Source organism: Diorhabda carinulata, chromosome 5 (assembly GCF_026250575.1).
Source record: "Diorhabda carinulata isolate Delta chromosome 5, icDioCari1.1, whole genome shotgun sequence".
Lineage (NCBI taxonomy): Eukaryota > Metazoa > Arthropoda > Insecta > Coleoptera > Chrysomelidae > Diorhabda > Diorhabda carinulata.
Genome location: NC_079464.1, coordinates 27,684,565 through 27,710,468, shown reverse-complemented (window position 1 = coordinate 27,710,468; position 25,904 = coordinate 27,684,565). Strand labels below are relative to the sequence as shown.

Here is a 25,904-nt window from a genome sequence, read left to right as displayed (position 1 = left end):
TTTAATCAAAAGAACGTATGTCGTTAATTAAAAGACAAATGTACGTTTTGTAAGTGTTTTTTTTTCTATTAATAGAAAGGTCTGAAATGTCTACAATTTACATGTACTCGTGTTAACTGTTGGTGACGTCATGGTGAAGATAAATTTGATGGACTACAGGGCTAATTCGGAATATTAAATTCCAGACTAGAATCTGGATTAATTGCGTGTTTATAAGATAATCTGCTTTTCTTAATTCGCCTAATTTTTATCGATCATAACAGCAGCGAAATATATAATAATAAAAATAAATTAAGGGCTGAGGTCTTATCGGTTTTTCTTTTCATTAATAAACTTCAGTTGTTGCCATAGTTCTTGCTTTGTCCTAAGTTTTATCTTCTTCCCAATATTTCTGGTATTCTTTATTTGACGTTTTCTTAGGTCTACGTTTTTTCCGTTTGTTATTTTTTGATCGTGCTTCCCGTATAGCTTTACCTATGTACCAAAATCATTTTCCTTGTTCATTTCTATCGTTTCAGCAATTTCACTCTGCTTAAATACTATTACTTCTATATAGGGTATTAATATTAAACTGTATACCGTCATTTCGGTTTTCCTGCTGATTTCTTTTTGCCTTAGAATTCCTTCTCCGTAAATATTGACATCAACCATTAGATTTTTCTTTGCAAAGGCACATTTCGACATTTTTACTGGGTTTAAGTGAGAATAATATATTAGAAAATCCATAATAAACATGATTTCTATTGTAGTAATAATTTTATGTCCTGAGTCATAGATAAAAAACTGAAAAAAATTCTTATTTCTATATCCTACCGTTTCTTCAGATAATTTGTGTAACGTATGGTCATTTCCTTTCTCGTTTAAAATTCTACATTCACTAGTGAATTATCTCTTAATTTCACTTTCTTTCTCGTAGTATATTTTGCAAATTCCCAGCTTATTATTACGTTACATTCTTAAACAAAATTTTTGGTAATTATCTAGATTAGGTTACACCCCTTCGATTTCGTTAAAATTATTATTATGTATTATTATCTATAAATATAAGGCGCGGAAATAATCCCTTCAGGTAATTTTTTCCGTTTAAAGAATCAAATAATTGTAACCTAACCTAACCTAACCTACAAAATGAAATCCAATCACAAGCAGGGGTTACTGTTATCGAAAACTCTTCCATGGTTTTTTCTTGACGAGTTAGTCGATAATAAATAAAATAAGCGATGATTCTACGTACAGTTTGTATATCTATTTTATTTATTTTCGACCACCTCATAAAGAAAAAACCATGGAAGAGTTTTCGATAACAGTAACCCCTGCTTGTGATTGGATTTCATTTTGTAGGTTAGGTTAGGTTAGGTTACAATTATTTGATTCTTTAAACGGAAAAAAGTACCTGAAGGGATTATTTCCGCGCCTTATATTTATACATATTCTTGTTCAGCGTAATTTTCTATAAAACATACTAAAATTTTAACGAAATCGGAGGGATGTAACCTAATCTAGATAATTACCAAAGTTTTCTTCACGTAAAAAAACAATTTACAAACAATAAAAATGGGTTTTTAAAAATTTAATTATCCAGCAATAAAACAATAAATATTTTGTAAACCATTAAATGAAAAAAAAAATATATCAATATCAAGTAATATATTTACATCTAAAGTTGTTTGCAATGGATTTCACGTAACACTAGCTTAGAAAGCTGATAAATTTGACGATAAATCTGACATCATTCAACCAAATAAAAACATTGTATTTTTTGTTTGTATACATTACGTAAAAAAATAAAAGATTTGACTATTAGATGAAACGCATAAACTAGGCCAGCTTGTAAAAAAGAAATATAAAAAAGCATAAGTACATTTGCACTCATTTTTTTCTCAGTCGGAAACATCCTTGAACGTAAGTACTGTCTAAACTAGTTTGTTGTCAAATAAACGTTATTTTTAATACGTACATTCGAACTTTACATAATTTGTTTACTAATTACTCATATTAAACTCACCGACTTGTAATACATTATCAACACATCCTGTTTCTAATAGTTTTAATCCCTTGCAGAAAGACAAATTCTGCGAATCGGCATGATGTGTTTGTCCGGGAGTATTCACAGCACTCGCGGGGGATGGGGGCACCCTCGATAACGAAGAATACATGCAAATATCTCTTTCGTTTCTCGGGAAAGACCAAAAAATGATCCTCCTTTGCACTGGCTCCGGTATACGATCATAGCGTTCTTCAATTCGCTGAAAAGGGATAGTTTCGGCGACGGTTTTAGCGGTGATGTCGAGCAACGAATCTGGGGAACGAGGTCCTACGGGGGGAATTAGAGATGGGGGCCCCCCCACGACTGCGGCCCGCGAACAACACAGGCGCCTGTTGGCTTGCGCTGCCATTCGAGTCGACACACACACGCACTCTTTGCACTGATCTCTCGCTCACTGACTAACTTCATTTGGTCGAGGGAATCGCTAGGGCGCAACTGAGACAGCGAAGGAAAAACGTTGCCAAGCTTCCCCGAATTTCTGTCGCTATAACTTGAGAAAAAAAATCAAATATGCAAACGAAACTTAATTTAATATGTAAACGAACCTTGTAGAAAACACTTTAAAATATTTCAAAGTCGATGATTAATTCATGAATATTTACTGTTATCGAATGACGTTTATATGTACAATAAACCAATTATTAATTTCCTATAAGTGAGTGGTTCATTTTACATTGTGACAACGTCGCGATCTCGTAGCGAGACGTAAACGAATGCGACTGCGTCGTCTTACCTCAGCAGACGGCACAGCTGATTCGACCCCCGCGTGCGTAATGTGCTTTGTTTATGTTGGCCACATGGCGCAAGGTGCAGGGGGGCGCCACCAAAAGGGACGTAGAGACGAAAGTGTGGACCACTGTCATACACCATTCCGCGTTGCCGGCTTGTGCACGATATCACAGAAGTTCGGATATTTTTTACATATATTCAAGTTCGTTACCCGTATTATTTAAAATAGATAATTAACAATTTTATAACGGCTACTAATAATTATAATATTATTGAAAGGAAGATAGTTTTGTCTTTATTAAGGCGTACAATTAAGGAAGTTACACCTGGTAGGTATACCACTACCCGTTGAGGGGTTATAAAGTACATGGGAAACATTTCCGTAAACCCTCATAAAAAAGAGTGACTTATTTAACTAATATTTTGTTTTTAAATCAACTAATGTTAGTAATAATTGCATGGTTCACCTGCGGGTAGAAAGAAATGATTTTGTTTGTTAAAACAAAAAAGTAACGGTATGCATTTGTTAAAACTACCGTCTCATTATCAAGTCTGTATCGAATGAATTATTTAGAAATCAAATCACGTCCTCGCTGTAACAATATGTGTATTTGAAAAAAATATATAATAATAACAGCAGATATTATGTTATCGACTCTATTTTTTATGTGTATCTTTGATAAATTTTTTACTTTGAATATACACGTAGTTTATAGAACTCAAAAATAATTAGATTAAATTAACCCGATAGCTAGGCCATTGACACTGAATATAAATATATATACAAGGTGTCTCAAAAGAAAGTCCAGTGAACGCAGTTATTCGGAGAAACGCGGGAGTTGTGTCAATCCGTAGCCTGGCTCCCGGCGACTGCAACGCGTAGAAAATTCATTTGTATTTGATTAATAAAGATTCGTAATTTATATAATCGAAGCATGCAGATTCTATGCATATTAATTCTATGCATTCATATAATCTTTCAATCATGGGAAAAGTAGACATGGGCTTTAATTTTAATGTCATTTAGGTCACAACAAATTTTTTAGACGACGCCTCTGAAAGTTGTTCGTTCTGTATTCATTTCCATAACGAAAGTTGCGTTTTGAGTGTTCCATGTAGTGAAAGTGACAGTTCCGTACTGCAAAACACTTTCGGGACGCTCTGGAGTAGACAACTTTAGCATTTGACAGTTGACAGTTTCACTTCGATGATTATCGAAATCACAAACACATCTACAGCGATTCCATCAACATCTAGTAGAGATACACATATTCCAATCCAATAAATATCAATAGTTGTCTACCTGGAGGTACAATCAACATTACAAATAATTAATAAATTAATATTGATGTTGCAAGTACATTTTGCATCATTTCGATTCTAACATCTCAACCACGGTCTTACAACATAGAGAAAATATTAAAGATAAAGAAAGTGGCATATACGTTGAATTGTACTATTGCACGGGAGAGAAAGAGCATCAACTTACCAATCTCTATCTCCTTCTATTCGTCAATAAATTTAAAACTTTTAATTCTTCTTTTTTGCTGTTCCTACCAATCCAAACTTTGACATCATTTCGATCTAATCAGAATAAAGTAGAAAGAAATAGACATTGCTATACCGATGTTCTTTCTCTCTCTGCCGGCCAATTGGGCTCCACTTGAACAACCTCCCATACCTCTCTCTCTCTATCTTTAATATTTTCTCTATGTCTTTTACACAGATCTTGAAAGGAGGGTAGCGGGGGCCACTAGATGATGTTATGATCGATGAATGGATAATTAACACATGCGCATCACAGCTTAATTGTGTCAACCTATTAATAATTGTTATTATTATTATTATTATTTCTTTGGAAAATGATTTATTATGAATAAAAGAAGTACTTTATGATGTAAATATCTCCATCCCTAGATAACAGCGCCGCGCCAAGGCTATTTCAAACACTTAAAACACGGACAACATGAAAACCACGCTGTCAAAATTGCATAGTTTTGTATAAATGAAATTTTAGGTCTTTTATATGATTTTAGAAACACGTAGTATAACTGTGTTGAACAGTTATAATAACAGATAAATAAATCTTAGATTATAAACCAGGAAGTAGTGCTCGGACTCCAGGCAGACGAGAGTACCGAGATGGCGACGTCCATTAATTTTACGTCTTATCAATTTAAAAATAAACGCAGTTCAGAATACAGCAGAGAAGCATAACTACTTATAGGTAAAATTATTGCCTTGTTAGTATTTTTAAAAATAATTAATTATTCTTTATAGGACGTGCCAGGATTCCATTTAAAACTTGGCGACTATTTATACACATAAACTTTCTGCTATTTCCACGTAAATATTACTTTTTATTAATTTCATCTTGTCGATAATATCAGTTGTATTCAAATACATTAAGAATACTTAGTCTTCACTTATATTCTTAAATGGAATAATTTCTTGTTTCTATTCGAAAATACTAGGTATGTGCGGCGTCCACCATTGTTCATTGATTAACTATTAAGCAGAAAGGGCCTGCATAATTTGTGACGGGACACTATCTCGCCCCAAGATATTGTCTTGCCACAGATTATCGATCTCTTTACCCTTCGATTTTCATTGTGCAGTCAATTTTATTGCATTATAGTTTTGTCAAAACTACTCTTGTTTTAATATTATCTCTCAATGGTGGAGTTGACAGTGACGGATTATCCGATTTTGACTTGACATAAGATGACGAATAAAGTTGAAACCGGATTTTATTAAAATGTGAAATTTCTGATTGGCATAATGGTTGGTTATAATTCATTATTACAATATATATATTTATATATCAATAAACTACTGATAATATATGTATAACATTTCAATACGACAAGAAATATTTCCATAGTTAACTGATTGCTACGTAGGAGAAATAGATAAATTTCAAAGCATAGAGATAGAACGATTTAATTAAGGCGATGACCTTGATTTTATAATATAACTAAATATTAGAAAATTTAGGGACAAAAAAATTGAAATGGTGATAATATTTACGTAATTTATTATCGGATTCTTTGATTATTTTTTCGTCATATTTATTCAGCAACGAAAACAGTTCCCTTTATATTGGTATTAAAACTTATCCATTCGTCATATTTATGTGAAATTTAGACAGTGACGTCAGAAACATGGAGGAAATTAACAATATATCTATCTGTTTATTATTTAAAGTTACCCAAACAATATATATATAAATAATTAATGTGTAAGTTCATATAATAGGAATTTTTTGAATTATATTGTTTATTATATTAACTGAAATCAGACGATTTATCAACAAAAACATAAAAAGTTCTAAGAAATATATAAACAAAATAATTTTAAATTATATCATATTTGAAGTTATACTGTTTCGGGTTTGATTTAGGGGGTTTTGTGTTTGACTTGGGAGAAATATTGAACACGTATTTGGGAAGTGTATTTACACCATATATATGAGACGATTCAAACATAAGTGGCCACCATTTCGAATAAAACCATGATCAACTGCATTTCTTAGCTTCATTCAACTACAATCTGTCTCATTTTCTGATATATCATGTTTGAATTAGTTTCAAAAGGTTAACCACCACTGAGAAGACTTGTTAGTATGTTTCCCACTTTGTTTGCTTTAAAATTATTTAGCAAGCAAGCATAGACATTCATTTAGTCATGATACGATTCAAGACGATAGTACATATGCCCGAGTTATTTTATTAACATACTTCCTAGATCTGATATATTTTAAACGTGAGAAAGTCTAGATCGTTATGATGTAGTTACTTGTCTTTTGTCTCCTCCCAATTTTTTTAGATATAGATAAGGTATTCTAATCACAAATTTTTACAAGTATCGCATGCTTATAGGTTAGGTAGTCAAAATTGTTTTCCGTCTCAGATTTGAGAGGTTTTCTAATATACCTTGTAAAGATATGACGTAATATTCTTTTTCAATATTGCCAAGGCCTTTAACTGAAAAACTAACGTCTAAATTATCTGTGTATCATTGTTACGTTTCTTTTGTTCAAAAAAGAACATTATCTTAGGTGAAATCTAGTCGAGAGGCAAAGCGCCTTGTTTCTTTTTGATCAATAATTAAAATATTGTTTTCTGACGACTTTTTTTCCTTTTCTAGCCTTTGTCGATATGTTTCTGATTGTAAGCGAACTTCTAAAGCTTTTGTGTGGAAGACAATCAGTACAAAAGGACCGGACAATGTGCGTTGAAGATAATAAAACAGAGCAGGTAGTAGTAACGTTGTAAAAGAAATGTACCACTTTGTGCTATAGCGGGGTGAGTCGATTGCTAAATGAATATAACGGGGCGAATAGATTAGACACAAAGTAGGTTTAAATTACTAAATTAGAAAAATGTCTCATTTAATTCCAATTTTCAATTTTTGAATTACAGTATTAACTAAAATTATAAAATCGAATATACATATAAAATTGGTTTGAATGAATACTCAAATTAAAGAATAAAGTACGAATCAGGCTCTGTTTATAACGTTTCGTCACATGATTGTGATAATATATTTATAGTGAAAAATCTATCGCTTCTATATTTAACTATTAGAAATGTATTTTGAGTTGCCTAAGCTTTTGTATAATGTGTTGCCTATTGGTTTTTAATAAACATTTTCTACTAATTATCATATTGAAATTAATATATCTTTAGTAATCATATACATTTCCTATCAAAAAATATCTATCTTATAAACTTTACGTCCCCTATTACTAATATGAATATAATTTACAACGATGCTGTTCGTTCTGATCAAATTGTCGTCATCTATGAGTGTAAATCTTAACTACTAATTTCAGGAACGTCACAAAATACCGACAAATCGTATTATTGGCGCGAAATTTAAATAATAGTAGTTCATAGTACAAAATGTTTCGATTAAAATATTATTAGCAAAAAGTTGAAACCTTAAACCATAATGTATATATCCATCAATGATCTTTTACATCTTCTAAAATATTTATGATCAGGAGAGAACTTAGCATTTTGGTTCTCGAAAGGCCAATGATTTTTTCTGCCCTTTAGTTTGTTATATTATTTGTTGAAAAAATATATCAGATTTATATGTTACTTGCTTGAACACTAGTCCAAGATGAAATTTTAGCATTTTAACTTTTCTGAGGAATTTACTTGTTTCTGGACTTGACAAAATGCCGTTCTAAAACACTTTTAGTAATTTAACACATTAAATTCATACTAGTTCCCAAATAAAAACTTAAAGAGTCTCTCTCCACATCTCTGCTATCTTGACAAAATCCTGTTATACAGATATGGCTTATACTCCAAAATAAATTGGAAATTTCTATAACTAGAACTTTGTAAAGTACCATTAGTTTAGGTATGGAAATAAAATACCATTGTAAAAGTTATTATATGTTTATTGATCTTAAAAAACATATTTAACAAACTAATCTATATGAAATATATCTTCCCGCTGTTTCAGATGGCCTAATAATTTTGACAACCTAGAAAAAAATTTAGTTCCTTCAGTTTGGGATAACTCTTTGTTATTTGGTATTTTCATAATCACATGAAAAAATTTGGACAAAAATTCAGAAATTGTTTTAAATAAATAAAATGTTCTTCATTTTTTTCCTTCTTAGACCTTTTTTTGAAGATTTTTGGACTTCTTTAATTAAATTTTCTTTTAAAAATAGCTATAATTTTGATAAAGACCGAGGTTTTATCTATTTTTAAAATAAATTTCAATTAAAGGAGACCTAAATCAAGATAAATAAAGTTAAAATACAAACAAATAAATTGGTGACCTTACCTGTCCTCTCTTCAAACCAAAATACCTTGCCACAGGATCACCAGCTTGGATTCTCATCAACATGTTTTCTTTCAATTTACTGTGCCATATTAAGGAAAATTCAATAGTTATATCCTCTTTTTAAATATTTGTAAAATAATTTAAACAAAATGTGTTCAAAAGGATACTATCTCAATAGAAGTTCCTGTTTCTCTTCAGGTGTCATTACAACATGCTCGGGTACCAATTCATGTTCTGTAATATTTATCAACAACTCTGATTCTAAAAACTGTTCCAATATATATTTGGGAGCCATGTCTACTAAAGATTGTTTAGCAGATGGAGTCATACCTGAAAATGAATGAAAAAAACAAGCAATTACAAGTATATTATATATTTTAAAGAAAACTTATACCAGCTTGAACAACAATAATAGCTCTATGTATATTCTCCTCTTGCATACGATGACAATAAGTTTTAATAGTTTTTATTCCAATCTTAGGTTCGTCGGGAAAAAATACAAATAATTGATCTGTGGGGTCGTCATTATGAGCTACTAATACAATCAAATCACTTCTAGACGGTCTCTTTTCGCTAAAAACGGATTAAAACTAATATAAATAATACTTCTACATTACTTACTATTATTTACCTAGGTTTGTCTCCAAACTGTTCCTTAAATTGTTCGAGTGTTTGATCCAATTCATCTTGAGTTACTAAATAACCTCTATCGTGACACAACTAAAGATAAACAAAAAAATTACAATTTGATATTGGTTAAATGTGGATTATAACTTACTTGCATTACTGTTTTTCGAATCCTCCATAGTTTATATGTTTCAGCCTCGTCATCCATATTGTGTTAAAGAAGTATTTTTTACAGCTTTTTTATAAGCAATAGATTAATTGAGAAATTGAATAATAATAATAACCTTTTTAATAGTTTAGTTGAAATAAGCACTACTTCTTCTGCTTCTCTATGGTGATGGACTCAATTTTTAGATTATGCACCCAGCCAAGTTCAAATTCCTGCAAATTTATTCAACTGTCCAGAGTGGTGAATATTATCGCTTCTGATTCATAATCATCACTCTCTATCTGAAATTATCAAATTTTACAATTTGCTTTCTTTAAAAAGGCTTATTGGTCGTCTACTATCTACATGCACACGTTCTTCTTTAATCGATTTAACAGATGGTCTTAGATCTTATGAAATCTTCTAATACCAGTGTAAATTTTTGTGAAAAATATTTGCACAGATCACTTGTATTTATGTAGATGGTTACGATATTCTTTATTTGTTCTGTCCAAATTGGCGCTACCTAGGGTGTCAATTTTAACTACTGTTTTGACAAGTATTACATTTCTAGATAAAACTTTAATTACAACATTAACATAAATTGTTAAGACCTTCATTCAGAATTGTTGACTGGTAGCAGCCATTTAAAAAAAAATTCAAATTGTTAGGTGCATGGACGAAATTTTCTTCAAATTATTACTATAACGACAGGGCCAAATAAAACAACGATGATTATGAATCAACAATCTAATCCGAAATAAAAAATGCGGCATCAACATAAAATTATTTATTGTCGTGACAAGTTGATTTCTATTTGTGCTGGCAGGACATCTAGGACTCTAGAAATGTTGTGGTTGATCTAACAAATCCCGTTTTTTTCTTCTTTAATCGGTAAACAGAGAGAACTCGAGCATGACGCGCTCCTAGTGAAAGGCTGATACAATTTGTACGTTTTCATGAGTGGATACAAGAAAACTAAAATTTTACAGAAAATATGGAAGAACAGGTGATTAACATCATGACCTAATCGATAATCAGGTTTTCTTAATGAATGTTTTGTTGTGTTTCTGCGCAATAAGTTCAAAAGTTGATTATATAAATCCCAATTCATTCATTTTTGTTTAAAAAATTCGTCTGGATCTATTGCATTCATCTAAAATATTGTAATGAATTCGCTGTAGATATTTCTTTTCAAATTGAGGGGTTGGCAATTTTATTCCCAAAAAGATTAAATTAATTTCTCAAACTATTACTTTCACTTTTTAAATGTAGTTAACCCATCACAGACTTCAGTTAAAAACCTTCATAAAAATCTTATAGATGCATTTATTCTTCACATTTATGAAATGTACAATTATCATGTTAAGAAAATAAGGAAAAAATAAAACAACTTTATAACTTAGAAAAAATATTCTACTAGTTTATTCATCGGGTACTTCTAAGGTTCCAGCATTTATTTCATCAATTAAATCATGTGGAGCTTTTCCATCAATTGTGCATCCTACAGAATGGGCTGTACCAAGTACTTCTTTTACAGTTCCAGATAATTGTTTGGCCATAGATCTTGGCCTCATTTGTCTGGCAATAGAAATTATATCATCAAAAGTAATGTTTCCACTGTGCTTAACTAAAAAATAAAAATTTTGTTATTTTTATTTATGTTGTCTGTAACAAACCTACAATATATAAGATAGTCAAGAGCAACGAATTTTGAAGAAACAGGAAAATTGTATTATATACTCAATAGTCTCAGTAAAACTTAATATGAACTAATATAACTAAAAAACTGGAAGAGGAAATTAATTCTAAATTATATCATACATAACATCTGTTGATTCCCTAATTACTAATGCGGGCCAATCAAATGCCCAATGCCCTGGACATTTATAAAATAGGCAAACGTCTGGGAATATGCTCAAAGCCCTCTTAAGTGCCCAGCATTTGGGTATTTAGAGAATCATACCTTAAGCAATAAATAAAGAAGATAAAGGTGATTGTCCATATGATTAGTTCTAGAATCTAATGAACCACAATTAAGCAATAACCACAAAGTTCAATAGTTTGGAAACAATTCTTATTAAGAAGCTTCCATACTCTCCACTGCAAACTGCAGAAATTCAAAATTGGAAAGGAATTTGGTATGACACTAATTCACTTAGTAGCTAATCTTGATCCAACGACACAAGGTTATGAACTAAATCCTGTTGAGAAGCTTGAAGCAATAAGCTTCTTATGTGAAACTTGGCTGATTTCAAAGACAAGCAAGGAATTTGGTCAAGATAGTTTGTGTGAGAAGGACTGGAAAGCAATCATCTTGGTAGTGAGGATTAAGAGGAACCTGTGAAATAGCATAAGTTGTCATAAAAACTCTTTGAACGCCAGGGACATCTGCGGCCACTGAGACACCATTCAACATATTTGGCTGGATTCACAATAAAAGGAGAAATCTAACTTATTTAGCTAATAATTGGAAATTGATGTAGAAAACAACCAAGAAAATAATGAAAGAGAAAATCTCAAGATCCAATGAATCAGAGCCGGACGAATCTGAATCTGAGCCATTTTAGTTCTCTGAGGATAACAGTAAAGGTGAATTAAGATGTGTAAACAGTTTACCAATTACACTCCATTTGTTTTTTTATTGGCTGGCCTGGGATTTGGCTTGATATATGTTATCTATACCAAAATAAAAAATGTGGCATGTTAAAATGTTTATCGGTTTTTTAATTACAGAAATAAAAAGCACTACAAATTGGTGTTGACTGTAAAGGAAAGAGAATTTTAAATACAATACGTAGAAATTAGTTCATAGGACTAAACATACCAAGATAATACAGAAAATTTGATCAATAATTTATCATCAAATCAGATTTGTCAATAAGTATCATTAATAAGTGCTTGTTTCACAATAAATCAATATTTTCTCAGAAATACATATATGTCTGGACATTTTTGTATTTTGGGCAATTGCCAGGGCAACTTATTTGGTCATTTTACATCACTAGAATCTACAAATCTAGAATACCAAATGATCTGAACAATTTACAAAAAGATCCTCAACAAACCTCAATCAAACAACAAATGGGTAATCATTTAAGAGAAAGAAATAGAATACTTGCTGACAATATTTGGTACAAAATGGAAATTTGTCATTAATGTGATACATTTAATAAGTTTCACAACAAAAAATTTCAATATTCCAAGTTTTGATATATTCTCACTTGTAAGTTGATTATTTTCATAATAAATAGGTGACAGGATGTTTAATGCAACTTTCAACACTTTCTATTCTACATATTTATAGATAAATATCAACAATTTCATTTTGAACCACTATAATGTAGTGTACTTACTGTTCTTTTGCTTCTTTCTATCACGTGGAGGTTCTTTTAGGGCTTTGATGATAAGAGAGGCAGCAGATGGAACAACAGAAATGGTAGCTTGTCTGTTTTGGATTTTTAATTGAACTGTTATTTTCAATCCTTTCCAATCAGCGGTTCCTTTAGCTATATCATCACCAACTTTTTTCGGAGACTAGAATTATAACAAAGGATTTAACACAATTTTCATAAAATATTACGATGTGAACTCACCAAACCTAGAGGACCAATTTTAGGAGCCAAAGAAGAAGTAGCTCCTACTTCACCTCCAACACATCTTAAATAAACTGCAATCATATAAAATAATACAAATTTACTTATAACACGATATACACCATCATAATTTAATTGTTTAAAAGATAATTAAATACATACCGTATTTTATTTCAGTGGGGTCGAACTTAGGTGGCATATTGTTTTAGTTTTCAATATAATATTTGAAATAATGGGCGATATTTCGCCGATGTTTGTTGATTTTCCAAATGTGAAAATATTTTCACAATGGTCAAACTTTGAAAAAGGATATATAAACTGACAGCAAAAACGTCAAACGAAAATTTTCTTCTTTTTTTGTTCAAAACAATCTCTTATAACATTATACAGTAGGTACATTCGAGATAAAACAGAAGATTTCCTTTCCTAAATAGCCAGATAAATGAGTTCATTTGAGAAAGATAGCATAACTAAATATGAAATTTGGGGGTTGGGTAATATTTTTATGTAGCAATAATTTTTATTGAAACGGTATACGTTTAACACCATTCATTTTCCTTCTCAAATTATAAAAAAAGGGAGTATCTAGGAAGTTCAAAGTACAATAGACGGCGGTCAAGGGCCGTTAAGCATATAGGCTTTCTGATATATCTCACTTGAAATTATCAAATGCCGATGATCAATTGAAAAGCTGATCAGGTGCTTTGGCTAGAAGCATTTGATAAATTAGAATATGATTCCTAACCAGATGAAGAAACTGTGATGGCTCCGCTATCGGATATAGAGCGCCATGGCCCCATCCACCGCATCAATGTTCTTTTGCGAAGTCGGTATCGGGTTTTCCCGATCGACTCGACGGCTGTAGATTGGATCGTTCCTCAAACACCCTTCTGCAAGTGCAGTTTTATGGATTTTTAAACCAACTCGTTCAGGGGTTAACCTCTTAACAGGCTTTACCTGGACCTCCGGATTGAAAGCCCAGGGAGAAGGAGGGTTGGAGGTCGAGGCCGTTTTGGTAGCCTTCCTTCTTTTTTTTGGTTTTGAGTCGTTTGAGCAGAGCCTTATCAAAAGCACCTGTCGACAACGTTATGAGCCAATGCTTTAGGGATAGTAGGACATAGCCGTCCTTTTCATATGCGCGTCACTGGGCCAATGTCAAGGTACAATGGCTCTTTGAGTATTATATAAAGAAAATGAAGGATAATTAAACATAAATTTATTTTTAAAAGATTATAAATATTACAAAATCCTTATATTTTTATAAATATACAGTCATATACATATTTAAATACTCAGAAAATCGCAACAGTAGAAAATATATTAAATAATTTCCTTGAGTGCTTTTTCCAAATATTGCGACATTATAGGATAAACTGGATCATAACTAGTAGAATTTTTGTGCCTAACTAAGCTTTCGTATTTTTGCAGAGCTCCAGCTATCAAATCTAATCTCTCCGCCTCACTTTGGTGTTCATCTAACCAAGCCGAGATTTTAGGAAGTGACCAACTAGTATTTTGATGTGGACTAGCTAGATCTTGACCAGCATAAGCAAATAACATTAACAATATGGTACTGTGAGGAACAGGACTATCGACAGTTTGTCCTGCTATTATTTCTTCAGGTGTTAATACTATAAGAGAAGCTACAGATTTAAGTAATCGATAAGGTCTTCCTAAATCGGCTAAATGGGGACATATTACTTTTAAAGAATTTTCTAGGTGATTGAAATCTGCTTGCAAACGGATCCTACCTCCTTGTTGAAGGGGTCTCAATAGAGATATGTGCCTAACAAACAATTCAATTGTTCTTACAGCAATTTCATTGCATTTAACTGCTAATACTTCTCTGTTTTTAAAACCATCAAGATATGTTGAATATACTCTCGAAATAAACTGATTTAATTCCTTCATATAAGGTGAAGGAGTATTTATCATTTTACTGGGAGGTTGAGCTTTAGCCCAATCAGATTCCAAATGTAAAGTAACAATAATTTTTTCTATAACAGAATTTACTGATGTTGTTAGAACATCAATAATAGCACTTACTAAAGCATTAAAAGTTTGTAAACTATCATTTATAATTTTTGTAGAACTTTCTGTTAAAGATCCTTTCATATTTGATAACATCCTTTGAATTTGAAGTTGGAAATAATATAGAGAATTTGCAATGTTTACATTTTTCTGTTGTCCCATATTAGGCGTACCTCCGATGACTTGTGCAGCTTCAGGACCAGTTTCAAGTTGTTGTTCTACTTTAACAGCAAACATTTTGATACATTTTGAAATATTTTTAGAAACTCTATCACTTAAATTTTCTTCTATCAAAGCTACACTTAACTCACTACCAACTATACGAATTAAAGAATCAATTTGATCTTGAGAAGGCAATGATATTTCACCAGTAAACATATCTTGTGCAGGATCTAATAATTTCGTTAAAGACATTGATAAATAAGCATTTTCAAAGTTTTTTAGTATGTTTTCATTGATTAAAAATGTATCAAACTTAAGTTTATTTGTCATATCCAAATAGCACTTTAATAATTTGGGATAATCTTCTTCAATCGTTTGTTTTACTGCTAAAGATGAGTTTTGTATTTCTTCTTGCAAAATTTTCCCAAACTGCATCCAAAACTTCTCTGCAATATTAAAATCTCCATTTGGCAAATATAAATTATTTAGAGTTATCTGTAAAAATTTCACTTGACTGCATATCTGGTAAATATCTTCTGTAAACACTTTCTCCAATTCACACCAAATTTTATTCCTAAACCCTTGTGATGAACTACTGTTGAGATGTCCAGGACCTCCTTTACTTTTTACTGATGTGTTCAAAGGTATAGTAAAAGCTAGCTTCAAACATTCTTTGATCTCATGTAGATTATTATCAACAAAGTTATCAACCACTGATTTTATTGTTCCTATATTTATAAATATCTGCAATGCTGTTGTTGTTTGTGTCACATTTTCATTTTTTACTCCTTGATTTAAAGAGCCTGTTGCTAATTGTACAACTTTTTGCTGGTGGGTTCTAATATTCCTTAATTCGTTAGTTACTGTGTCAACTTCTTTTAATTCAGGGTCGGATGCGAGTTGTTCTAATTCTTGTAAAAGGGAAGCTTTTTGTACAGGATCGTTAGTATGTGATAGTCTCTTTCTCAATTGTTGTAACCTATTAACTTGCCTTAAAATATGACTGGCAAGATGCAAATTACTCAATACCCTCGTGTGTTTTTCTAGTTCATTGTATGGAACTGTAATTTGTGTTTTAAGTCTTTCAGCATCTGTAAACAGTCTTTTCACGTGAATATTCATAGTACTCAGAATCGTTTCCAGTTTCGTTGCATTACTAGCTTGTTGCAGTAAATCTTCATGCTTATCCAATATCTGTCTGTGCAGTTCGTGGTTTATTAACTCTATTCCTTCGGCCAATTTTTTAACTTGATCTCTAATATTTAATGAATCACTTAATACTTTGTTTGATTCCGCATTCAAAAACTTATTATAGAGCTCATCGTTCTCTATTTTGGAAAAAAAATCATTCTCCGTTTTTTCCATTATAAAACTTAATGTGTATCTATGTATTTGTAGTATTTTTAATTTTTAAGACATATGTGTTTTTATGACATTTGACTCATTACAAACGGCCACATTTGAAAACTCTTAGACAAGGAAGAAAGATCATTTATATAATCATTATTAAAGAAGGACAAGTGACATTTCCTGATTACCAGACCAAAAGACGGAAACAACCAATAACGTCAATATTAAAGGCTGGCTGAATATGTACTCCAATAAAGACACTTTTATTTAAAAACGATTAAGATGAATAACAAGTAAGATTGTTTGACACATGTTTATTGATTTTTTATTTGTCACAAAATTGGAAGGTTGAAGTTTACTTGATACACACAAAACAAATAAAACAGACTACGCTGCTTTTTCGATATCTAAAAAGTATTTGATTTAGTATTGGAAGTGGTGTGAATTAATCTTTATAGCTGATACGCAAACTAATAAATTTGAAAATGTTCAACCAAAGTTCTATGAGTTCTTTTGGTGGAACTGCGACACCAAGCACAGCAAACCCTATGAAAGATTTTGAAGTTGTGCAGTGCAGTGGAGATTCCATTAGTTCCATGGCGTTTTCTCCCGCTACTTTGCCGCAAAATTTTTTGATAGCAAGTAGCTGGGATTGTAATGTCAGATGTTGGGAAATCGAACAAAATGGTACAAGCATTCCAAAATCCATGCAAACCTGTGGAGCTCCTCTATTAGATGTTGCTTGGAGCGACGATGGAACTAAAGTAAGTCTAAATAAAATTTAAAAAATAGATATAAACTTTCTGTTATGATCCAGGTTTTTATGGCTGGATGTGACAAACAAGCTAAAATGTGGGATTTGGCAAGTAATCAAGTAGTTCAAGTCGCGATGCACGATGCTCCAATTAAAACATGCCACTGGATAAAAGCCCCAAATTATTCTTGTTTAATGACAGGTTCTTGGGATAAAACATTGAAATTTTGGGATACTCGCAGTCCTAATCCAATGATGAGTATTAACTTGCCTGAGAGATGCTATTGTGCTGATGTAGATTATCCCATGGCAGTAGTTGGAACTGCTGGAAGGCAGATTATTGTCTATCAATTGGAAGGAAAGCCTCAGGAGTATAAAAAATTGGATAGTCCCTTAAAATATCAACATAGATGTGTTGCCATATTTAGGTAAGAACAGAAAAAACCAAGATTAATCACTTCAACATATAAACTTGATTGAATTCAATAATTTTGTTTAATTTTAGAGACAAGAAGAAATCACCTACTGGATACGCATTAGGTTCAGTAGAAGGTAGAGTAGCAATCCAGTATGTTAATCCGACAAATCCCAAAGATAATTTCACCTTCAAATGCCATCGTTCGAATGGGACACCTAATGGTTATCAGGATATCTATGCTGTTAATGATATAGCTTTCCATCCTGTTCATGGGACTTTGGCAACTGTTGGTGCAGACGGTTCTTTCAGTTTTTGGGATAAAGATGCCAGAACAAAATTGAAACCTTCAGAGTTAATGGAACAACCTATTTCAAGATGTGCTTTCAACCATAATGGACAAATATTCGCTTACGCCGTGAGCTATGATTGGAGTAAAGGTCACGAGTTTTACAACTCTCAAAAGAAAAATTACATCTTCTTAAGACCATGTTATGATGAACTTAAACCCAGAACAACATCTTAAATTACTTTATAGTTTTCGCTTTAATGTATATTACTGTTCTTAAAATAAACCATTTTACACTATTTTTTTTTATTTTGAAATTTTGGGATGAAAAACAAAAAGCCCCACTTAAATTTTTATGGAATTGGATTTTGGACAAAAACGTCGTTGCTTTTTCTCAGGCCATTCCTAAAACCTAAATCTATTATTTTTGATTTAGAAACATATACAAGGTGTTCTACAAGTTTAAATATTCTTTTATCTTGCAAGGATAGTACATTAGAAAGTTGAATACATATAATATGAAAGGTTATCATTAAAACCAACTATCTTGCTGCTTATGATTTATTAATTTCAGAATATGAAAACATTCTAAATGGCAATTGCAGAATTCAATGATTAAACTGTATTTTATTGTTTTTTCTTTGGAACATACTGAAGAACTAAAACCGACTTGGGCGATAATGGTATATTCGTAGAATCCTTCTTGGCACTGTAACAGAAGATATTAATGTTAGTTAAAATAAACTTTTATAAATCTGATTAAAAATATGAATCATTGAAGAACAATAGTAAGGAGGAAAAATTGACTCAAGTTGTAGTAAAAGCAAACTATTAATTTGTAAATTATGTAAATACACACTTTTGAGGATCTAAAATGAAATCAACAATGAACACCAATCAACTAATATAAGCTCAACATTTTTGAAATGGATTTTCAGAAACTAACAAACTAACTTCAGTATTTTTATATATTTATTTACCAAATTTATATTTATAATCTGTTTCTAATTGGAATAAGTAAAATTTAGTAGAATACATATAGAAAACATATAAGGGGAAAATAGGGGTTGTTTGTAATGCTTTCTTGAATTCCTTGTGAGATTAAGCACCACCCGATTGCTTGAACAACATAAAATATCATGAATTTATGTGAGATGGAAAACATTGATTATAATTTCACTAAAAATTGCCATAGTGAAGTAAATATTTCACCAATTCTCAATAGTTATAAGCTTTATATAATACTTTTAAGTATTTACATTCTATTTTAATAAACTAACACAAAAGAGGTACTTAAGATGATGTTCAAATCTTCCTGGTGTGTATATCAAACTGATATCTAAAGGTATCAGACAGAAAAGGCGAACTATAAATAATTTTTCACTTACTTAATATCTTTGAAATCAACCTCATTGTAATTTTTACTATAATACTGTATGGTTACTTCTTCTAAGTCGTGAAGCGAAGGAATGTCTCGCCTTATATTCAAATTAACTGTTTGATCACCAGTATTGAGTGCTACCAAAACCCCAGGATTTCCAGCTATTTCTCTAAAAAATAATTTTACATTGAACGAAAACATTAATCATCAAAATTTGTTTTAAGATATTATGATCTTAACATTTAAAAAAAGTTTTTCAACCAAATAACACTATGAACATACAAAAACGAAAATAAAAGCAATCCAAAGAATATCAAAATATTTCCAGACCAAATACAGTGTTAAAATAGAGGATCCATTATCCACTCCGCTGTTCAATATAGTATTAGAATAGATAGTAAGTAAAATCAGTTTGAACAGAACAGGGACACTAAAAAATATAAGGCAACAACTACTGGCATACATAGACGAAGTAGTAATTCTTTCAACATAGGAAAACGACCTTAAGTAAATTTGCACATCCTTCATATAAATAGTGAATCTAATAGGCAACAAAGATAAATCAAAATTCGTGATAATGACAACACCACAAAGGAAAGGAATAATGAGAATTTTTTTAGTACAACCAAAAGAAGAAAAAGTAATGAGCTTAAAACAAGTTCAAAGTTATGTCTATCTTGGAGTGGTTATCAAGGAAAATTCTCAGAAGGATACTAGGGGGTAAAAAATGGAGAAGAACAAATAACAAAATATGGAGTTTATTTGGAAAAGTAGAACTAAGCAAAGTAATAAGATCCAAAAGTATAAAGTGGCTAGGTTACGTACAGAGAATGTCAGATTTTGAAGCAACAAAAAAATGATGGATATAGAACAAAAAGGAACAAGAAAAAAAAGGAAAATATGGTAAGCAGAGGTATTTGAAGACCTAAGAAAGAGAAGGAGAGAATTCAGGACTGGAAAACAACAGCAAAAATAAGAAAGAAATCACTTCCAAGCTATAGGCTTAAAAGGCTTGTGTGTAGCATCTATATATATATTGAGATACCATACCTTTGTCTAATCCATTTATTAGCAGCACAAACAATATAAATTAATATAATATCCCTTAAAAATATGTTTGATTGATATAAGGTGATTTATTATAATCAGTGATAACAGTCGTAAAAAAAAAGAACAATCTAAAACAACTTCTCATTATTTACTATTTTTCTTCAAACCGAAGAAGAATTGTTAAAATGAGTAATTGTAAAAGAAATGCTGATTCAATTTTCTTCAAGCCTTCAAAACATTTAGATAAGGAAACACAGGTACCAAAAAGAAATTGTAACACAGGTACCACAAAGAAATTGTAACACAGGTACTTTTTACCAAATAAATTATAAGACACCGCACCCTGTATAATTAATTGATTTAGCACAAATAATTATTATAACAATAATTACTTAGCGTTTAATAATTGGGAATACAGATACACTCATGATGAAGTGATTGTAATATTGAAATGAAGCAACAATAAAATATTTCTGATGGTTTCTTCCATCAAGTGATATTTATTGATTGATTAAATGATTCTTACCTGATGAATGCAAATACAGTATCGTTACCAATAGCGTGCATATCACAATTGCCTCTCATGATTGACTGGGAATCTCTGATCTTCAACAACTGTGGATCTAATGTTGCATTGAATTCTACCAAACTTGTTCCTGGTAGGAGATTTGTAACAATACTAATAACGTCAGAAGGTAGAGAAGATGATTGTTCCTTAAATAAATAAATAAAAATTTTATCAACAAATACACTTATTTGCTGTAGAATATTATTATATTTTTCTCAATTCTGTTTTAATTAACTTTGGATTTCATTGTCAATTAATTCAAGTATGATTCAAGTTTTATTTTTTGTACATATCTAACTTTAGTGTATTAGTTATATCATTCAAATTAAAAAAAATGTTTTAAAAATTCAAGTGAATCCAAAATTTTTGTTTTCCCATTAAAATCTACATTGCTTTTGAATCCTTATATGGATCATTATATAAATATGTATTGTGTAGAAAACTCGAAAACTCCATAAGACTATTTAGATTTTTTCATGTTTCATGGTTTGAAAATAGTTTGATGAAAAAGAGAATTGAAAAATGTTTGTTTTGAAAGGTGTAGATGAAAGATAATGATTTCTTGTTTATAATGACATACAAACACTCAAGAAAATACAAAAAAAAACGGTAGTGGTAGTTTTATAATGATTTTATCTAGGACACTGTCGCCTCAACCGACACCTGAAGACGTTAGATTTGGCAGATAATGCAGCCTGCAGATTCTGTTGTACAGAGAATGAAACCTCTACCCACATTCTCTAGAAGTGTGATAATTCTCTTACATAAAAATATGTACATGTATTTATCTATATGTTTATTATCTACTTTTTCAAATTTAATAAAAAACCGAGTTTGTCTCATTTTTTTGTTTCATTTATGAAGCCCATTCTTCCTTTAATTAAAAATGAGAGTATATTTAAGATCAACTATCAACCAAAATGATCGTGATCGTTTGAATGCTGAGCTGATACAGATGTATGTCAAGCTAGATTTGGTGGCTTTCATCCGGGGGACAAGTCTGAGGTGGCTGGGACACATAGAGAGGGTCTGACATAGGAGGCACCTGCTCAGGACAGAAAGGATTGGTAGTTGATTGTTGGAAATACTTATAACAGTTATATTTTAGTTTCAATTTTGAAAAAAGTAAATGATTGTTTATAATATGGTTGAAATAATTGGACTTCAATTTTTTCTCATTTAAATAACAATAATATAATGATAAATCTGCCTGTAATTATTTTTTTTAATTTTCGGTTAACTTTGATTCAAAATGTATTCGTACTTACCCCCCATAAAGGCCATTCCACATTATCGATTTTAAATGTTTGATTCAATCGTCTAACAATATCAGTTACTATTGGCTTGGAAAAAACATTTGTGATAAGCGGAAGATCTACTACTAATTTATTATCGACTTGATACGACTGCATGTGATTTAATTCTTCAGCTACCATAAGTAAACCATCAGCAGTGTTATTTGTTATGATCTAAAATAGATTTCAATAAATTTTTTATAAGATATTCATTTATATTAAACTAACCTCTTTCCAATTTAAGAGTAACTTTCCTAGATCTGCCAGATTCATTGTTTTTGTTGGCATTACAAAACCAGCTTCACCAACAACAGCCCCTACTTTGTTTGTTAACACATTTTCGTCTTCAAATTTAGGATCGACAAGTAGGAAAGGGGCATTCCTAATGCGTATTCCTGATGCCCCGTACTCTAAGAATTTTTTCACAACTTCAGAAAACTGATTCACTACCAAGATGTTACGGAAGTTGAGATGGGGGTATTGGAAAGGTGCATAGTAATATTGATTGCGTTTTGGAGAAAATTTCCATGATGAGCTATTCGACAGCATCTAAAAAACCAAAAAAGTAGTTTTTATTCAATATAAAATCAATTTTATAGCAAAAAATATGTAGTGCTAGCAGTTAAGGGACAAGGCAGTCTCAATTATTTTCCAACTTTTGAAATATTTCTACAATTTATTAATTTATAATCTACTTCAGTAATTAAACAAAAAGTTAATGTATACATAAAATCTTTGTAGTATATCTTATACAACTTCAAGTAAGAAATTATTTAGTTTTATTTCTTGTCTAGTAAAATTGAATTTTTATTTAATGTATGCTTGAGCTTGTTTTACAATTAATTACATTCCCATATAACAACAAAAGGTATTTTACTTTTTTTAATTGGAATACAACCATTATACCTGGAGATAGTAATTTTTCTTCATTACAAATGTAATTTAATATGATTTATTGATATTTCCTTTTCTTAAGCAAATTAATGCTCAACATTAAACCTTCACCACATCTAAATCTATAGTTCTTAGTTGCCCACCAGGTACATAATACTTAGTTTCTATGAATTAATGGATTGACAAGAAATAAAGAATATCATATGACACAAAATCAATCCAAAACAAGATCAGGGATTTGACTATATTACAGGAGAAATCTTCAAGATTTTCTAGAAGTTGATATTTAGCAAACTAATGTCCACAATACAAAATAAAATGTTGTGGAGAAAATCAATGAAAGCTTTGAAACTAAGAAATATTGCCCCGCAATATTCTTGGACTTCTCCCAGATTTTTGACAAAGTCTGGCATAAAGGTCTCCTATATAAACAAAAACAGAACTTGTCAGTTCATTACTACAAAATTTCGAAATCTTTTATCAGCAATAGATATTTCCGACAATGAATACACAAGTATTCAACCAATACAAGCTGGCGTATTCCAATGGAGCAAATTAGGCCCCCTACTAAATAGCCTGACCAAAATACAACAATGAATAGTTAAAATCAATGAGAACAAACCACAACATTTAATGTTTATAACGTGTAAGGGAACATGTCTGCCTTTAAAACTGAACGGCAAAGAAATGTCACAAAATGATAAAGTCAAATATCTGGGTATGAATTAAACAGAAATTCTCCAAAAGAAACAACTAAGACACAAGTTGAGAAGTATATACTGGTTATAAATAAAAAATCAGAATTATCAATTGAAAATAAAATAATCATTCACAAAATTTGTGAACTAGAATCAAGGAGAACAGCTGCAGAATCAAATATTGCAAGTATACAGAGATTTCAGTACAAAGCCCTAGGAGATTTATAACCAATGAAGCCAGGATGCAGGTCTATAGTGTGTCAAAGAAAAACTAAAAGTGCATCCCCAAAAAGTCCCTTTAGATTTAGTTATGTAGTAGTGCTAAGAATTCACAAAAAACCCCAAATGTCAAAAAAATTCAATACTGTACAAATAGATTAACTTTAAATGTGTTTGGATGTCCACTCTACATGTCCTGTCATTTTTGGATTGTCATACCTATTGCTTAATATCTACCTAACATTTTTTGAATTGTATAGATTATAACACACCGAGAAGTAAAAAAAATAATTTAGATTAAAAAAATTAGTAAGATGTAACTGAACTCACCCAGTTGGTAGGTGGATTTGGAATGTTATCTATAAATTTAGGTGTTTGCCAAATATAATAGTCGTCAAAAGTGCTATTTTTATATTCACTTGTTTCAAACCAAATATCAGATGTGGATGGATCTAAATCTATAATAACTTTAGTTCCTACGTCTATGCTTTGTTTCATCAGTTTGATTTTATCATGGGATTCATCAAATGGTTTGTAAGCATCATCAGTCCAAGTGATAATTAAACCTATAGAAAGTGATTTAACAAAGGTTTTACAATAATTAATATATGCATACCTTTGATATTTTTGTTGATAGCACTAAGATCTTCTGGTTTAATATCTTGTTTGAGCCCAGCTAGAGGTCCGACTTGCCACCTAACATAATATTATCTTGAATTACTCAAAACGAATTAATCTTGGAATTATTTTGGTTTATAAACAAATTGGTATATTTATATATAAATATATATATATATATATATATATATATATATATATATATATATATATAAATATTGTGCTTACCAAGTTTTTGGTGCTGGTGGGTCGCATTTAGGTGCAGCATAAATAATCATGATGGCACCAACTAACATTGCTGCCCATAATATCCAAAAGGTGATGAATAAAAACCAACGCAGCCTAACCCAGAATGGGTCATTAGCATATTTCATTAATTCTTCTTTAGTCATGCCACCAAAATTATCTTTAGGTTCTACTACAAATGAAAAATGAAACCAACGCTTGAACCTTGAGCGGTAAATAAAGTGTATTTAAACGTTTGTTCAACTTTCGGAACTCGTTAAAGTTCCACAATTCCACATATCTAAATACTGGTAAAACTAATTTACCCTAGATAAAAAGTTCAAATATATTAATTGATACATTAAAAACTAAATTCATTATAATTTATCTATTAACTTTGTAAATAATTGCCACATTTCACTAGTATTACAATACTAATTGTTATTATGATAATAATAGTTTATAAACAATTATAATAAAATGTAAACAATTTTTGTTATATCTAGCAGTTTTTACATCAGTAAAATGTATAATATAGAATAGTTAACTTTCAGTTTAGTAAATACTAAAAAATTATAATACGCCTTAATTAACACCAAAATACTGACTGCCCTTGAGTAATAAAAAAATGAGTGAAATTAACCATAAATTTTGTACAACTAAGTAGAGGATTCAGATTACACCAAATTTAAAAATAAAACGAATATCTTTCAATATAAAATCATATTTAAATGAATTTAAATAAAAATTTCGGTATTTAATAGAATATACTTACCAATATCAAGTTTTGCATCACCATTTTTCTCTGCCATTACGAGTTTAACGTCTTTCAACGATATTTCAGAGTTTGGAGAAACTTTACTGTCTTGTTTAGGTAACATTATTTCATCTGCTCCATCAGACTCCTTCTTCGTGAATTTGCTCCCACTTTTACCTTGTGTAACTGCATTTTCTGAAGATAATTAACTTTTACCAATACTTGTTTAACGAGAATTTC

At 30.8% G+C, this 25,904-nt stretch overlaps 6 protein-coding genes across 7 annotated transcripts in view; 1 reads left to right on the top strand and 5 right to left on the bottom strand.

Annotated features, from left to right (window-relative positions):
- The window catches only part of LOC130893841 (zinc finger SWIM domain-containing protein 6-like), a 168,600-nt gene extending 165,978 nt beyond the window's left edge, over window positions 1-2,622 (bottom strand). The window contains exons 1-2 of the mRNA XM_057800259.1: window positions 2,593-2,622; window positions 2,006-2,537 (exon numbers count right to left, since the gene is read on the bottom strand). Coding sequence (XP_057656242.1) covers window positions 2,006-2,396 — 391 coding nt within the window. The 5' untranslated portion in view covers window positions 2,397-2,537; window positions 2,593-2,622. The remainder of the gene's footprint in view (window positions 1-2,005; window positions 2,538-2,592) is intronic.
- Window positions 2,623-8,171: 5,549 nt separating this feature from the next.
- On the bottom strand, window positions 8,172-9,898 carry LOC130893853 (DNA-directed RNA polymerases I, II, and III subunit RPABC1). Its single transcript, XM_057800273.1, has 6 exons — window positions 9,366-9,898; window positions 9,219-9,307; window positions 8,982-9,160; window positions 8,755-8,917; window positions 8,588-8,666; window positions 8,172-8,279 (listed from the first exon to the last, which is right to left on the bottom strand). The coding sequence occupies exons 1-6, from the start codon at window positions 9,420-9,422 to the stop codon at window positions 8,214-8,216; spliced, it is 633 nt and encodes a 210-aa protein (XP_057656256.1). The 5' UTR covers window positions 9,423-9,898; the 3' UTR covers window positions 8,172-8,213.
- An 858-nt stretch (window positions 9,899-10,756) lies between these two features.
- Window positions 10,757-13,311, bottom strand: LOC130893856 (60S ribosomal protein L12). The gene is made up of 4 exons (XM_057800275.1): window positions 13,121-13,311; window positions 12,959-13,032; window positions 12,719-12,899; window positions 10,757-10,992 (listed from the first exon to the last, which is right to left on the bottom strand). The coding sequence occupies exons 1-4, from the start codon at window positions 13,155-13,157 to the stop codon at window positions 10,787-10,789; spliced, it is 498 nt and encodes a 165-aa protein (XP_057656258.1). The 5' UTR covers window positions 13,158-13,311; the 3' UTR covers window positions 10,757-10,786.
- An 850-nt stretch (window positions 13,312-14,161) lies between these two features.
- Window positions 14,162-16,516, bottom strand: LOC130893845 (conserved oligomeric Golgi complex subunit 5). The gene has a single exon (XM_057800263.1). The coding sequence runs from the start codon at window positions 16,514-16,516 to the stop codon at window positions 14,279-14,281; it is 2,238 nt and encodes a 745-aa protein (XP_057656246.1). The 3' UTR covers window positions 14,162-14,278.
- A 72-nt stretch (window positions 16,517-16,588) lies between these two features.
- On the top strand, window positions 16,589-18,258 carry LOC130893848 (protein Rae1). Its single transcript, XM_057800268.1, has 3 exons — window positions 16,589-17,265; window positions 17,319-17,683; window positions 17,761-18,258. The coding sequence occupies exons 1-3, from the start codon at window positions 16,987-16,989 to the stop codon at window positions 18,194-18,196; spliced, it is 1,080 nt and encodes a 359-aa protein (XP_057656251.1). The 5' UTR covers window positions 16,589-16,986; the 3' UTR covers window positions 18,197-18,258.
- Window positions 18,259-18,506: 248 nt separating this feature from the next.
- LOC130893846 (4F2 cell-surface antigen heavy chain) overlaps window positions 18,507-25,904 on the bottom strand; it is an 8,205-nt gene continuing 807 nt past the window's right edge. Inside the window, exons 2-10 of one of the 2 annotated variants that reach the window (XM_057800264.1) lie at window positions 25,683-25,859; window positions 24,911-25,100; window positions 24,681-24,760; window positions 24,395-24,630; window positions 22,482-22,802; window positions 22,227-22,427; window positions 20,917-21,104; window positions 19,348-19,509; window positions 18,507-18,668 (exon numbers count right to left, since the gene is read on the bottom strand). In XM_057800264.1, the coding sequence (XP_057656247.1) occupies window positions 18,587-18,668; window positions 19,348-19,509; window positions 20,917-21,104; window positions 22,227-22,427; window positions 22,482-22,802; window positions 24,395-24,630; window positions 24,681-24,760; window positions 24,911-25,100; window positions 25,683-25,859 (1,637 nt within the window). In that variant the 3' untranslated portion in view covers window positions 18,507-18,586. The remainder of the gene's footprint in view (window positions 18,669-19,347; window positions 19,510-20,916; window positions 21,105-22,226; window positions 22,428-22,481; window positions 22,803-24,394; window positions 24,631-24,680; window positions 24,761-24,910; window positions 25,101-25,682; window positions 25,860-25,904) is intronic. The other variant, XM_057800265.1, reaches the window with a different exon arrangement.

What these genes read in the sequence shown, in the direction of transcription:
- LOC130893848 (XM_057800268.1), top strand. Translation starts at nt 16,987, where the DNA reads ATGTTCAACCAAAGTTCTATGAGTTCTTTTGGTGGAACTGCGACACCA. An exon ending in GGAGCGACGATGGAACTAAA is followed by an intron (nt 17,266 to 17,318) that starts GTAAGTCTAAAT and finishes GTTATGATCCAG; the next exon opens with GTTTTTATGGCTGGATGTGA. An exon ending in AGATGTGTTGCCATATTTAG is followed by an intron (nt 17,684 to 17,760) that starts GTAAGAACAGAA and finishes GTTTAATTTTAG; the next exon opens with AGACAAGAAGAAATCACCTA.
- LOC130893856 (XM_057800275.1), bottom strand. Translation starts at nt 13,157, where the DNA reads ATGCCACCTAAGTTCGACCCCACTGAAATAAAATACG. An exon ending in AAATTGGTCCTCTAGGTTTG is followed by an intron (nt 12,900 to 12,958) that starts GTGAGTTCACAT and finishes TTATAATTCTAG; the next exon opens with TCTCCGAAAAAAGTTGGTGA. An exon ending in TAGAAAGAAGCAAAAGAACA is followed by an intron (nt 10,993 to 12,718) that starts GTAAGTACACTA and finishes TTTATTTTTTAG; the next exon opens with TTAAGCACAGTGGAAACATT.
- LOC130893853 (XM_057800273.1), bottom strand. Translation starts at nt 9,422, where the DNA reads ATGGATGACGAGGCTGAAACATATAAACTATGGAGGATTCGAAAAACA. An exon ending in TTCGAAAAACAGTAATGCAA is followed by an intron (nt 9,308 to 9,365) that starts GTAAGTTATAAT and finishes GTTTATCTTTAG; the next exon opens with TTGTGTCACGATAGAGGTTA. An exon ending in TTGGTTTGAAGAGAGGACAG is followed by an intron (nt 8,280 to 8,587) that starts GTAAGGTCACCA and finishes ATTTTTTTCTAG; the next exon opens with GTTGTCAAAATTATTAGGCC.
- LOC130893845 (XM_057800263.1), bottom strand. Translation starts at nt 16,516, where the DNA reads ATGGAAAAAACGGAGAATGATTTTTTTTCCAAAATAGAGAACGATGAG.